The 15974-nt window shown below is 36.6% G+C and overlaps 1 protein-coding gene across 5 annotated transcripts in view; it reads right to left on the reverse strand.

The window, feature by feature from the left end:
* Nucleotides 1-15974, reverse strand: part of tax1bp1a (Tax1 (human T-cell leukemia virus type I) binding protein 1a) — a 50311-nt gene that overhangs the window by 15281 nt on the left and 19056 nt on the right. For 3 of the 5 annotated variants that reach the window (XR_012394634.1, NM_001346178.1, XM_068215154.2), the window contains exons 9-12: nucleotides 14787-15026; nucleotides 11775-11963; nucleotides 11150-11222; nucleotides 9361-9575 (exon numbers count right to left, since the gene is read on the reverse strand). Coding sequence is in view for 4 of the 5 variants with exons in the window: in NM_001346178.1 (NP_001333107.1) it covers nucleotides 9361-9575; nucleotides 11150-11222; nucleotides 11775-11963; nucleotides 14787-15026 (717 nt within the window). In the remaining variant the exon portion in view is untranslated. The remainder of the gene's footprint in view (nucleotides 1-9360; nucleotides 9576-11149; nucleotides 11223-11774; nucleotides 11964-14786; nucleotides 15027-15974) is intronic. The other 2 variants (XM_068215155.2, XM_073930942.1) reach the window with 1 other exon arrangement.

Here is a 15974-nt window from a genome sequence, read left to right on the forward strand (position 1 = left end):
ATAACATGCACCATCTCTCCATTGTAAATAAACAGCATCAGATTATAAGTGTGTTTGTATCCACCCATGCTTCCTAATGCATCAAGCTCATACTTGAAACTATCTTGAATGCGCTCAGAACCATTGGTGGGAGTGGTGGACTGAAGGTTTATTTTGCCTGCATGAGTGACAATATTCATTGACTTCTTAAAAATCAATCATCAAGGATGATGTAATTTTAATGATTTAAGCTAAAAATCGTTTTTAATGTTCTGCTGAAGAAGAAGTAAATTGACTTTCATCAAGGATGGACTAAAAATAAGCAAGTTAACAGCAATTTTTTATTTTGGGGTATTGACCATATTCTGCGATGCTCAAGTGTGCTCATTTTTGCAATTTTTTTTAGGATTTCTGATTCAGTTGCCTAGGGGAGAAATTACTATGCATAATAAATGGCAAAACAACAGCCAAGCTACTTGCTGCTTGTGTTCATGACTATACTTAAAAAGTAGAATATCACAAGAAGAAAATATCAGTTTTCAACATCAAGCAGCATAACAAGCTGTTTTTTAACGTCAAGAAATCAATAGAAGTGAATGAGACTGAAAGTCTTGGACCAATAAGACTCCAATGACTGCGCCTGCTTGTACATAAAGAATAAAGTCAATACTGTCTCTTTAAATTTGCTAACAGATCTTTGAGTTGACACTAGTGTGTATTAATGATGAAAGTAAACTACAAATTGGAAGTCTTCTCTCGACCTATTGCAACCCAGCTTACTGTCTGTCTGTTGAGTTCTGTCTGAGTTCTCATCATGTAAATGCCTGTTTGGGTTTGAAGTTCAGTTGAAATGGGTTTACTAAGATCTTAGCCTGCTCTGCAGTAAACAGTCATAAAGCATCCAGTGAGAACGTGCATGCTCGTTTAAACATGCTATAAATAAAAGTCTTTCTTTTTGATGGTGTCTCCAGCTTTGTCTAAATACTCAGACAAGAAGAGTCCTTTACAACCTCCTTTCCACTTGGCCAGCTCTGTCCTTTATGACTGCTGTGTACACACACAAGTCTGATGGAAATGTGATACCGCAGTGAACCTGACCTAAAAATCAAACTGTGGAGTTCAACCGTGTTTGTATGCTTATGCAGACTGACGTCTTCTGCAAATCAATGCTATGTATCTGTGTTGGACTGTTCCCTGTGGATATTAAAGATGAAGTATGTGAGCCATGTACAGTATCAATGCCAATTGTGTGTGGTTCACCACAAAAGTGTCAAGATGAAGGAGTTTCACAGCAGGAGGTTAGAGGAAATTGGTCATAGAAACTAGTCATGAGCCTCATTTCCTCAGACCATTTTCTTGTTTGAGTTAGCATTTATTAGAAAACTCTGAAGAGAGGTAAGCCTGACGACAGCAACTCCATCCAACAAAGTCAACAAATGGATGCAAGATGATGTCGCAATCAAAGCCATTTTCACTCTGTGTTGTATATTTCAATAGAAACATACAGTCAGGTCCAAAAACATTTGGACATTGACACAATTCTAACATTTTTGGCTCTATACACAATGGATTTGAAATGAAATGAACAATACGTGCTTTAACTGCAGACTGTCGGCTTTAATTTTAAAGTGTTTACACTTTCTCCCACTTGTTAAGGAACCAAAAGTAACGGGACAGAATAATGATCATAAAACAAAATTTCATTTTTTAATACGTGGTTGCAAATCCTTTGAAGTCAATTACATCTTGAAGTCTGGAACGCATAGACATCATCAGATGCTGAGTTTCATCCCTGGTGATGCTCTGCCAGGCCTCTACAGCAACCGTCTTCAGTTCCTGCTTGTCCTTGGGGCATTTTCCCTTCAGTTTTGTCTTCAGCAAGTTAAAAGCATGCTTGATCGGATTCAGATTAGGAGATTGACTTGGTCATTGCATAGCATTCCCCTTTTTTCCCTTCAAAAACTCTTTGGGTACTTTTGCAGGATGCTTTGGGTCATTGTCCATCTGCTATGTAAAGCGCCGTCCAATGAGTTCTGAAGCATTCAGTTGAATATGAGCAGATAATATTGCCCGAAAAAATTCAGAATTCATCCTGCTGCTTTTGTCAACAGTCACATCACCAATAAATACAAGAAAACCAGTTCCATTCACAGCCATACATGCCCAGATCATGACACTACTATCAACATGCTTCACTGCTTAGGATCCTGAGCAGTTCCTTTCCTTCTCCATGCTCTTCTCTTCCCATCACTCCGGTACAAGATAATCTCATCTGTACATAGAATGTCGTTCCAGCACTGTGAATGCTTTAGAACTTACAGAACTCTAATCTGGCCTTCCTGCTTTTGAGGCTCACCAATGGTTTACATCTTGTGGTGAACCCTCTGTATCACTCTGGTGAACTCCTCTCGATTGTTGACTTTCACACACATACACCTACCTGCTGAAGAGTGTTTTTGATCTGGCCAACTGTAGTGAAGGTCTTCAGGGTCTTTTGGTGTTGCTGAGCTCACTGGTGTGTTTCTTGTTTTAAAGAATTTTCAAAACACGCCTAATGTATTTTGCTATATCTCTGATGGGTTTGTTTTGTTTTTTTAATCTAATGATGGCTGGCTTGACTGATAGTGACAGCTCTGTGGATCTCGTCTTAAGAGTTGACAGTAACATATTGCAAATGCAAATAGCACGCTTGAAATAAACTCTGGACCTTTTATCTGCTCATTGTAATTGGGATAATGTAGGAATAACACACACCTGGCCAGCGAAAAGCTAAGAAGCCAGTTGTCCCATTACATTTGTGCCCTTACATAGTGGGAGGCATATATGCAAACTGTTGTAATTCCTACACAGTTCACTTGATTTGGATGTAAATACCCTCAAACTAAAACTGTCAATCTGCAGTAAAAGCACAACTTGTTCATTTCATTTCAAATCTATTGTGTTAGTGTATAGAGGAAAAAATGTTAGAATTGTGTGGATGTCCCAAAATTTATGGACCTGACTGTATACAGAATAAGAGACAGAATGGATACTAGTAATAATATAAACAGAATGTATATGTTATGCATATACTGTAAGAATGCTGCATACAAATGCAACTGGCAAATGTGGCTAAAACCGAACATAGCTTACTGAAAGAGTTTGCCTTGTAAACATTTTTAAATATTCACCAAAATAATCAGCATACACATACTTCACTGTGCATTCCTCTTGTGCAGGCAAACGATTCGAAACCAAAAAGATTAATTCATTTGACTGAGTCGACTATTTTGTTTAAGAATCAATAGTTTTAAACATGGTGCACTTTCAGATTTAAACCTCAGCTGGCTGCGTAACAACTCATTTTAAAAACCCATAATAGGGGCACTTTAAAGAATGCTGGCATTTGGTAGCCACTGTCTTCCATAGTAAGAAAATTATGTGGATAAAAGTCAGTTGCTATTATGCCAACAGTCTTTTAAATATCATCTTTTTATGTTCAACAAAAGAAAGTAAAAATGTTTAGAGATAATGAATGGAGAGTAAATTATTACAGATGCTTTTTTTTTCCCCAAATCATCCTTTTAACCCAGAGGTCTCAAACTTGCGGCCCGCAGGCCAATTGCGGTCCGTGAGATGATAGTTTGTGGCCTCCACTCTAATTTGAAAGTTTAATGATAGTGCGGCCCGGGAGTTTGACATGTATAGCACTTCACAGATTTGTGTGTGTAGCTGCATGAACCCACCAATCAAGGTGTGGTAAAGGGCTCTCTGGGTCAGTACATCGGCTGGGTTTGACGCAGGCAGAGAAACATTTCCCAATGAGTGAAAGTTACTGCAGTGTTGCAATGGAGTGTTTTTTTTTCGTGCTTGCTGGCTGCATCATTTCTATTGGGCATAGCGGACATCTGTCCCAGCACGCTTCATTCACAACATTTCAAAAAAGGTTTTAAAGTTGTTGCCCAGCAGGACAATATAAATATATAAATGCCTAATTTGATCTTTTCGGATGCAAATTCTGTGTGCATTGAGTGTGCGCGCAAGCATGACGGTAGCCTTGCGCTAGTTAAAGCAAAATGAAAGAAAGAAAAGAAATCAAAGGGATGCATACGGAATAAAAGAAAAGCAAGCAACTCAATGCAGCCTCATGTAGTCTGCAGTCACACATCAACACTTGTCCATCAGCAATAAGAGTCCCCGGTAACCAGGAACAATTAAAGGGGCATACTGTTATTTGTGGGTCATTTGCATCACTCTACCTGCATTGTATTTGCATTGTCTCACACAACAAACATTACATATATTTCTATATGATGTAAAAGTAGTCAAAACAAATGACAACTACACAGTGTTGCTTTTTCCTGTAACAACAGCACGGCAGATAACAGTAAATCTAATTATTATTGTTATTATTATTATTTATTATTACTGATTGATTTATTATCTTATTTTATTCCCTCTTCCTGCTTTGCTACTGTTCAGATGTCTTGCTCCACTCTTTGCACTCTTGCTTTTATATCTTATACCCTAATTTTAACTTGAGCCTATCAGCACAGTGTTCAAACAACACAGCTTGAAGATCAGCATAGATTCTACAAACTTTTTTTTTGCGGGGTCAGATCATACCTGCCGCATTAGCGTCTTCTACCCCAAATACAGCTCGGACTCAAATACAGCTTCAGAACAGATATGAAGTTTTGAGTAATATGGGTGAAGAATTCCCAGATGGAGTCAGACAGAGATTGCATGATTCAGCAACTAATTCTGCATGGAACAGAGGCTCAAGGCTGACTAGACAGCGGCATTCTGCTCCGATCACACCTGAGATAAGAACACTAGTCGTAAAAGATTCAATAATCAAGAATTTCAGGAGCAGATCTACAATGACATACTGCTTTCCTCATGCAACTGTTTCTGATCTAAACAAAGAACTTGAGAAAATTTTAAAAAAGCACAAGACTGCAAAACGGATTATCATCCATGTGGGGAAGAATGATATTCGGAAGGAACAGTCAGAACTGCTCAAGAAAGATTTCTGTGAGCTCTTGGAAACAGCCGAAAGATTGAAGGTTCAGCTGTTCATAAGTGGACCACTCCCTGCAAGAGGGACAAATATGTTTTCAAGGCTTCTTGGTCTTAATCTATGGCTCCAGAAAACATGTAACAAGAAAGGACTGAATTTCATCGACAATTTCAATCTCTTCTGGAACCAAAGACAGCTGATTACATCAGACGGCCTTCATCCAAACAAACTTGGTGCAAAGGTGCAAAAGGACAATATTTTTTTCTCCCTCAATCATCCATCAGCTGTGGATGCCACTGAATTGCACACACACACCTAGCAAATGTCCAGATGACCACAGGACTTCAAATCAGCTCCTGAGTGGACTTGTGGCTGACGAATCACCCAAGGACAGGCATAATGCCACGCAGCCAAAATACCCAATGTTGATAGAGACATCATCACTTGCCCTCTGCTCAACACAGGCAGACTGTGACCCATCAGAACAGCATCAAGTCTCGTCACTCAAAAATGATCCTCAGGGAAGCATATTTCAGCAGCCAGAATCTCCAGTCCCACAGCCTCTGCCACCGGATACGTTCTGATTGTCACCTTGCTCATCACTCTTGGGTTTTTCAAAAAAGATGGAGGAATTGGTGTATGCTGAAAATAAACTTTCGCACTCCATTGCCGCAAGCCCCCAGTTACCAACCAAAAAGCGGCCTGCTCCACAACCACCTATGAGCCCACCTGGAAGAGCCCTCCGACTTTTGCCATACCGCCAGGGCCCAAACAACAACGCCCCATCTTCAGCTGGTGAACACAACAGCTCTCACTGATGTGTGTCAGGGGCCTGCTTAGATAACAGTGTCTTTATCAAATTTTTTCAGAGCAAGCAGGAACCCAGTGTGTCTGTAGCTTTCTCTAAGCAGATATGTGTTGTATTAAATGACAGAAAACCAAAGACTTCTTTTGGCCGTAAAGCAAATAATTCAAATCTGGTGTCTATTAAATGTAGATCTTAGACAACTATAGAAAAAACAGCTAAAACTGTTAAGTTAGCACTTTTAAACAACAGATCACTTAACAATAAGTGTTAATTTAGTCAATGATTTTCTCAACACAAATTGCCTTGATTTTATGCTTTTAAATGAAACTTGGCTGGATGACAGTTGTAGCGCAACAGTTCTGAATGAAGCAGCTCCTTTAATCTTTGATTTTTTGAGTGTTTGCAGAGTTAATAGGAGAGGTGGAGGCATCGCTGCCCTGTTTAAAAATGTCTATGAGTGTAAACAATTGTCATTTGGTGACTATTTGTCCTTTGAATATCAGAGTATAGTACTAAAAGGGGCTCCACGCATCTTACTTATCATTATCTAAAGACCTCCAAAATATTCTCCAGCTTTTATTGATGATTTTACAGAGCTGTTATCAATAGTAACCTCTGAATTTGATTATTTTAGTATTGCTGGGGATTTTAATATTCACATTGATAATTCAGAAATCAATGCTGTAAAAGAACTGATGACAGTTTTTAACACTTTTGATCTGACTCAGCATGTTTAAGGACCCACACACAATCGTGGACACACTCTTGATCTACTTATAACTAAGGGTTTTTACACATTTCATCGACTGTTGTTAAGGATGTAGCACTATCTGATCATTTCTGTATTTACTTTGATATATTGATCACTCCAGCTATTAAAGACAGATCTGTCTCTATCAGAAAGAGATGCATAAATGAGAACACCAGTAAGCAGTTTATGAAGGCCATATCGCTAGCACCAAGTATATCTGCAGATTCTGTTGATTCTCTCCTTGATTTGTTTAATTCTAAAATTAAGATTATCATAGATGACATTGCTCCTGTTAAAGTCAAGAAGATGCCTGGCAGGCAAAAGGGATCTTGGACAAGGTCACCAAGAGTTCAAATGATGAAAAGACAGTGCAGAAAAGCTGAGCGTATGTGAAGAAAAACGAAACTAGTAGTCCATTAAAATACCTATAAAGAATGTCTTCATGCTTTTAATATGGAACTAAACACTGCTAGGCAGACTTTCTTTTCAAGCCTTATAAACAGCAACTTAAATAATGCTGGCACACTCTTTGCAACGATAGAGAGACTCACAAACCCCCCCAGTCGGATTAAAAGTGAACTACTCTCTGAAAGCAAATGTACTGAGTTTGCTCATTTCTTTACTGACAAGATCAATAATATCAGAAAGGCAATCAGCTCATCCAATCAGCCAAGTTGTGTCGATATCAAACAAGCTCAACCACAACTTAAGAAATCCGACATTATGTCTGATTTCTTGGCAATTAATGATAAAATCTTAGAAGAGACTGTGCAAGCTATAAAAACATCAACCTGCAGTCTTGACACGCTCCCTACATCATTCTTCAAAACGGTGTTTACCTGTTTAGAAATGGATCTTCTAAAAGTGGTAAATGCTTCACTTCTTTCAGGGATTTTTCCAAACTCACTTAAAACTGCAGTTGTTAAACCCCTCTTGAAGAAGAGCAACCTGGATAACACCCTATTGAGCAATTACAGGCTATTCTCAAATCTCCCTTTCATTGGCAAAATCATTGAAAAATTGTTTTTAACCAGGTTAACAAGTTCTTAAACTTCAGGGGGTTGTTTAGACAATTTTCAATCTGGTTTCAGAGCACGTCACTGAACAGAGAGCTCTCTTATAAAGATAATCAATGATATACGCCTAAATACAGATTTAGGCAAGCTAACAGTGCTGGTACTGCTCAGTCCTCAAAACAGTCTTCAAATGGTTTAGATCTTACCTTGAAGAAAGAGATTACCATGTCAGTATAGGTGACCACAGGTCGAGGTGAACACCAATGACATGTGGAGTCCCACAAGGCTCGATTCTGGCACCTCTCCTGTTCAGCCTTTAAATGCTCCCTCTGAGCCAAATAATGAGAAAGAACCAAATCTCCTACCACAGCTATGCTGATGACACTCAGATCTACCTAGCCTTACTGCCTAATGACTACAGCCCCATTGACACCCTCTGCCAGTGCATTGATGAAATTAACAGTTGGATGTGCCAAAACTTTCTTCAGTTAAACAAAGAGAAAACTAAAGTCATTGCGTTTGGGAACAGAGATGAGGTTCTCAAGGTGAATGCGTACCTTGGCTTTAAGGGTCAAACAACAAAAAATAGGGTCAAGAATCTTGGTGTGACTCTGGAGTCAGAACTGAGTTTCAATAGTCATGTAAAAGCAGTCAGTAAATCAGCATACTATCATCTCAAAAACATTGCAAGAATCAGATGCTTTGTCTCCAGTGAAGACTTAGAAAAACTTGTTCATGCTTTTATCAGCAGCAGGGTGGATTACTGTAATGGACTCCTCACTGGTCTTCCTAAAAAGACAGTCAGACAGTTGCAGCTCATCCAGAATGCTGCGGCCAGGATTCTGACCAAAACCAGGAAATCAGAGCACATCACACGTGTCCTCAGGTCTTCACACTGGCTACCAGTTACATTCAGAATAGACTTCAAAGTATTATTACTTGTCTTTAAATTACTAAATGGCCTAGGACCTAAGTACATTACAGATATGCTCACTGAATACAAACCCAACAGGTCACTCAGATCTTTAGGATCATATAAACTAGAAGTTCCAAGGGTTCAGTCAAAGCAGGGTGAATCAGCTTTCAGCCACTATGCCCCCCGCTGCTGGAATCAGCTTTAAGAAATGATCAGATGTGCTCCAACATTAGGCACAGTCAAATCAAGACTGAAAACACATCTGCTTAGCTGTGCCTTTACTACTGTGCTGCATTTGACAGATTGCACTATTATGTCTTTCTCTTCTTTTTCATTCTTTTATATCACATTTTACCTGTTTTTATGTTTTGTTTTTACTCATTTTTATTATTTGTTTTTATTTTTATTATTACTTGTTTCTTTTATTCTTGTTTATGTAAAGCACTTTGAATTGCCACTGTGTATGAAATGTGCTATATAAATAAATTTGCCTCGCCTTGCCATAATTTTTAAATTGTTTATTTTTTCATTTTATTCTGTATTTAAAAAGTTTGAACCTTTCAAATCTCTTTATTTTTATTTTTTAACACAAAATAAGACAAAAAAATAAACAAATAAAAAATTTCTAATTAATAATATAATTAATTTCTTGAGGAAAACCTAATGCATCCCAGCTTCACCCAGATTCTGCCTCCAGCTACCCCCAGGTAAATTGAGTTTAAGACTCCTGCTTTGAGAAAAAGTGCTACAGTATATATAAAATACTGCCCGCAATTAAATATCCTGCTTTAGTTGGAAATTCATTACAGTTCTAATGCTGATGGTTCACACTTAATTTAAACAACCTGGATCATGTATCTGATTTCCTGTGTGTGTGCATTTACATACTTTAAACCGCTTCTCCTCATTGGCTAGCAGAAGCTTCAGGTTTTCATTGATGGTGCACTGCTCTCTCCATTTCTCCTCCATGCAGGCAAGCTCAGCTTCAACTGACAAGCTACATTCCTCCTCCTCTTCATCTTCCTCCTCTTGTTCATTCCCTTCTTCATCCCTTGATTTCTCCACATCTCTTGCAACAGTTTTAATCTCAGCAGGATACGATTCTTTCCAATTAGAGAATCAAATGCATAAAACATTCAGATTTGTTTAAAATAACACAAAGCATATTAATCAGTGATATCACTAACACTGTCATTTCTTTTATTTGTAGAGCTGATTTTTAAGTAGTTGTTACTCCAGTCTTTGGTGTTGCATGATTTTGTTGAAATATGCTGATCATTTATTCAAAAAACATTTCTTATAATTTTCAATGTAGAAAACAATCACACTTTGATATACAGGAAGTTAAAATGAAAGCACTTTGCTTAAAATATAAATCTTTATGAATGGCTTTACCTATTTCTGATTTTTTGGTAAGTGTGATACCTGCCAATACTGATTTTTGCTGATTTCAATTATTTATTTCTATGAAGTATAATTGTCATCATGTACAAACAAAAATATACTTTAATTTCATGATTTAATAATAAAAAATAAACATAAGTTTTAATCTAACGTAAACATTTGCCCAAACTGCAATCCAGTGTTGGTATGACTTTATTTTAATTGTCCCTTTAACGCATTTTGTTGAATTTAAGTTACATTGCATTGGGATAGGGTTAGTGCAAGTTGACACGTACTTGCAAAGTTTCTTATTGTCAGTTAAATGTCTGTTGAAAGGGCAGTATCAACAGATATTAAGCAAAATATAACTCAAATGAGAAGTAAGTGGCATGTAGTTGCAATGCAACTTTTAGTCAACAAAATGTGCAATAGGGACCAAAATAAAGTGTTACCCAAATTTTCACTTCTGCAACTGGACATCTTGGAGACAAGAAGAGAGGCATTTCTGATTTTTTACCTGCACACAACTGCTCTACTTCAGCATTCTCTGACCAGGATTTTATCAAGTATGGGATTGGCTTGTAGAGATTAAACAACTCGCATAACACAGCATCAGCAATTACCACCAACTCTGAATTACAGTGTTCAGTACATCTCTCATATATCTATATTTTAAATTCATATTTTAACAGGAAGCTATTAAATATTATATTTGTGTATATACATTAGATTAGTCAGTACTGAAGCCAAATCTGGAGCTTTCAATAATGGCTTTCAATATATATACAAATATACAAATTAAGTTGAAATTTTGTAGGTTGTATTTTTTATTTTTAGCAATATTTTTCTTGAATTTTAATAATCTTTCAATTTCTGAATATGCTTGGGGACTAAAATATTATTTTCATAAATATACCCGTTTAATAAATCTGTTTTGTTTAAATGCACCACAATACATGACATTAACTGAGTGACAGTTAAGTTTACTGTTTGCTCTGCCAAACTATTTGTGGGGAAAACATGGAGCTACTTCATGGAGCTACTTTCACAGTAAAAGTTCCATGGCAACTGTAGGGCAGATTACCTATCGGTAAGGCCAATCATGTGACAAAATGTAATGTAAATGTATCTAATATAATGTAAAATGAATTCAAAATGTAAATGTAATCTAATATAATGCATCAATGTAATGTGTCCTATTTTAAATAATACTATTCATTTCTTTTCTGTTCTTATTGCACTTTTCTGAATAAAATATGAATTTCTTGTGAATAAATCTACAATTTATAAATACCTGATGGAGTCTCTGCATCTGGGGTGTGTAACTCCAGTGTGGTTTCTGTAGAGGCATCATTCCTATTAGCATCCTAAAACACATGGAATATTTTTAAGTCAAGCTCTACATAAACCATACAGAAGATGTTTTTATAATAGACTTACACTGCGTCCGAAATAGCATACTTCCATGCTTTACAGTACGCTAAAAACAGAATGCAAGCCAAGTAGTATGTCCTAATTCATAGAATTAAAAAAAAACAGTATGTGAGAAGTACCCGGATGACCAACTACTTATGGCAAGATTCTGAAGTACGCATCCCATGCATGCTGTGCTATCCCATGATGCACTGCGAAAGATTTCATGAACTGTAGTGAAGTGATGCAGCCAATGTGGGTAGTGCACAAGAGGATGACAAAATGGTAGATGTAGCATGTCCGAGTTACATTTATACTACTCACATTCATATTGTATAGAACATACTTTTCTAATGGCCGAATAGCACATTTGAATTCATATGCTGTACTTCTTGAGAAGTAGGCGATTTCGCAGCCTAGACTTATTAGCCAAAAACAAAATATGAATTTGCGATACTGTTTCATGACCCTTAGACCTATATCAACCTATTATTGCAGTTACTCACTCCCTGCTGTGTCTCCTGTTGCTGGGTCAATTTGGTGACTTGTCTTCGCAAACGTTGGCACTCTCTATACTTCTCTTTGTAGTGCTCTGCAGCCATATTGAGCCGCAACTTTAGTTCCTCGACTTCCTTTTGCAGCTCCGCCTCCAGCTCTGAGGCCACACCCACTCCTCCACCAGCCCTGCCCTGAAGCTAAAATAAATCACAGTCAGAACATAAGGCAGAGAAAGATGGTCATCTCAGGGTTTATGTTATGTCTAAAAAATTGTCCTTGTTGCTGTACATTGAAATCGAGGTTTGATGAAAGTTATGTGTCCTGTTTAGCTGCTTTTCTACTATTGTGCCGAACCGTTATAAGAAGACTTCGGTACGGTTATGGTTGTTTCTCCACTGAGCCTGGAACGTCACAGCACGATAACAAACCATTTTGGGCCAGGTGTGTTGACGTCGCGGCTCTGTTGCCAAGTTACCAAAGCTGGTTTAGCAGATGCGCGCTAGTCATCAGACATCCACAAGTACACTAGATTTCATATAAAAAAACGATACAGGTCTAAACGATACAGTTTGAAAAGGATTTTTAAACCAGAGAGCACTTACCCCATTCTTACGATGATATTTTATTTATTACAGTATTTATTTCATTGACTTGAATATAATCAACCATGTATAATTACTAACCCATCATCTAAAATCTTAAATAATAAAATTTATTATAAATATATTTGTATTAATATTATTATATATTGTTTTATTCGTGGCTAGAGCTTGATTAATTTGATTGACATTTTAGACAATGAGACCTTTAATTCGCCTGACTGAGCGCGTGTTTATTGCATGCAGTGCTGTATTTGGTAGCACAAAAATTCGCTCTGATCCATATAAGAACTTTACCAGCGACTACATGCACTGCTGAAAGACTATTTTTCCTGCTGTGCATCGAGCGAATGACACGCTTAACATCATTGTTGTCTACAATCAACATCATCGCTATATCCATGAAACACAAACTTGCAGACTCTTTTAAACAACAAGAAAATAATTGCACTTTTTAATTCAAAGATGAGAAGACTTGTTAATTTACTAGCGAGACCACCTGAAAGTCAACTCTTTCTTTAATATTTTGGACTTTGCTTAATAGCTTTACGGTGTGGTACTGTAGCTGTTCAAGGTATTGTTGTATGATTTAAATTTTAGCCTAAATATGCACCAATAAACAAATCAAATGAATGAATAAATTAAATAAATATGGATTCTTAAATGTCTGTATTGCTTTTACTCAAAAAAATGTATCACTACATTTTGACAAATGTTATATAAAAATAAAATGAGCGATTTTCATCATTTCAGCTACAGGCCATTATGTGATTCAGTTACACATAAGTTGGACATTTATGGGGGCTTGTAACATTTTTCTGTGTTTTTGTTCTTGGTGATCTCATACTGGGTATCGCAAAATATTTAAATATTTTCAAAAACATCAAGCAGGAATTTGTCTATAGCTTAGTTAATTATGAAGACAAAAAAATAAATAAAACAACAAAAATAAAGTGATAAAAATACAAAGATAAAAGAGTAGCATTCTGCTAAAAATAATTGTGCTTTATATGCTTTATATCCTGATTTATATGTGTTGTTTCATATTCATTTTTTATTTCACTTGCTGCATTCGTTAATGTTAATGTTAACGTTAATGTTTGAATACTGAAACAATTAACAGCCATCACTTAAAAGGTTATATTTTACCATCAAAATGTAATATATTTTATATATTATCCACTTTTGATATAAACCGCTGTGGAATTAAGTTGATTGTTAAAAATGAAATGATTTAAGTGCTATATTTTTTATTAGTGATAGTGCCCGCTCACTTTTTACAAGGCCTGTCCTTCTGCTACTATAATACAACTGAACTATTATTGTTGCATTAAAATATATAATTTTTTCCCGCTCTAATCATTTTCAATCATCATATTACATTTTGGTAATTTTCTGTCCAAATAAAATTTGCCCAGAGCCGCGCAACATATGATCTCTAACTAAAATACGGGTGCTGTGAAATGTATATTTAGACACCCCTAAATGAGAGAGTGGCATAACAGTGCTTAGTCACACGGTTGCTTTCGTTTTCATGAACATGAAAAAACTAGTTTCAGCTATTATTTAAATTTAATTGAACAAAAAGAGCCGTTAACATTGCGTTACCAAGGCAACTACTAATGCGTTTTGTGTAATGTTTTAAAGAGCTTTGTTGCAGCACGACAGTTGAAAATGAAACCGTATCCATGCTGTCTGGCCCGGATTGGCATGGAATGAAACGGTTCAGCGTGATAGTGGTAAAACGGCTCATGTTTCCAAAAGTGCTATTATTGGTTTACATAGTATTTCTGACAATGTTTTATTTGCAACCAACCATACAATAAAATATACATGCTGTTCTGATGTTAAACTTATTATAAATTACCACCCCTTGATCTACAATGGTATCCCAAAAAGCTTAACACAAATGCAATTTGTATACACACAGGTATTATCCACTTTAGCTCCAACTTTTTATGTTTTCTGTAAAGTTTCAGTGAAAGTTGACTAAAAGTGTAATGTTTATTTCCAAATAAAGCAGTAACATGTTAGTCTTTTAACTAAATCAACATTACTCCTCGACAACTACATAAATGTGTCCATTAACTGTTGAAAAATGACATCTAACAGTTGTCAGTGCCCTCATCTTCTCCATCGTTGTCTGAATCAGGTTTGAACATGCAAGGCTTTAATCTGCAACTAATCATTGTTGACATATTGGCTGCATAAGAATGGCTTGTTTTGTTGTTTCTATCAGAACAGTCTGTAAAAGCTCCACCCTCTACAGGAAAGTAAGAGCTCGTTTGCATTTGAAGGAACACACCTTCTTGCATTTAAAGGAACACACCCTCACACATGCTTCATGGTTCTTGGGACACCAGAGATTTATTTGCCACCTTTTCAAAGGGAGCATAACTATATTGTGTAAGTCATGTTTACCATTTCCTGTGAAGTCTGGTTCTTCATCCTGTCCAACTGATCCTGAGCATGCCTGCATTCTTCCTGGGCTTCAGCTAAATGGGCTCGAAGTTCTTCAGCCTCTTGACGGACACGGTACAGCTCCGTCATGGTGCGATCTCGTCCACCGGAGGCATCACGTAACTCAGAGCCCAACATGGCTGCCTGCTGCCTCGTGGCCTGGAGCTGCTCCTCCGCTTGACGCAACTGCTCTTTGAGACCCTGAATGTACAATAAATCAGGAAGAGGAAATCTCTCATGTCTATTTTGCTCCGTTTATTTGATTGAAACTACAGTTAAAGAACAACCTAAAACAACAGTTTACTTTTTTATTTATTGTCTAATGTAGTTCAGTTCAGTGATGCAAAGCAAATATATTTTAGCAAATAATAATCCAAATAACCTCTCAGATGTCTTGGTGATTTGATTTTTAAGCTGATTTGTGCTAATTTATTATTCATATTTAGATTTTAATAATAGATCTTATGATTCATTTCATATGTATAATATAAAACTCATTTATATATATATATATATATATATATATATATATATATATATATATATATATATATGTATTATATTTTTGCTCTTTTAAGGATATTTTCATAGATATATTTTTAAGCATTTATTGATTAGCTCAAGCAGAAATTAAATGTCATTGGTGCGGTAGCCCAGTGGTTAGTGTGTTGACATATGGTGTGGCAGCACTCTGGGCATCCCAGGTTTGAATCCCGGCTTGTGGAGCTTTCCCAATACTACCCCCCTCCTTCTCCCACTTCACTTCTTGTCAACCTACTATCCTGTGAAATTAAAGGCAAAATGGCAAAAAAAGAATAAAAAATACAACTTAAAACAAAATCCAGATGAGGATTTTTGCCGCAGAAAATCATGAAACATTTTTGGCCAATACCGATCTCTGGTTGATTGATCAGAGCATTCCTCATTATAATTAATGTATCCATGCTCAATAGAATTAATTGCTTTTAAAATAAATCTTATTACCCACAAACACACAATGCGTTTGTCTGTCATGGTTTCAATTAAACATTACAAAATTAATAAAATGGCTTCAGCTAATATGGGTGTCTAGGAATGATTACTGTAGAATTACACAGCATACTCGTAAAAAAATCAGCTTTTTCATCATGAGTAAAATTAATCTTAATA

This window comes from Danio rerio, chromosome 19 (genome assembly GCF_049306965.1).
Source record: "Danio rerio strain Tuebingen ecotype United States chromosome 19, GRCz12tu, whole genome shotgun sequence".
In the NCBI taxonomy this organism is placed as follows: domain Eukaryota; kingdom Metazoa; phylum Chordata; class Actinopteri; order Cypriniformes; family Danionidae; genus Danio; species Danio rerio.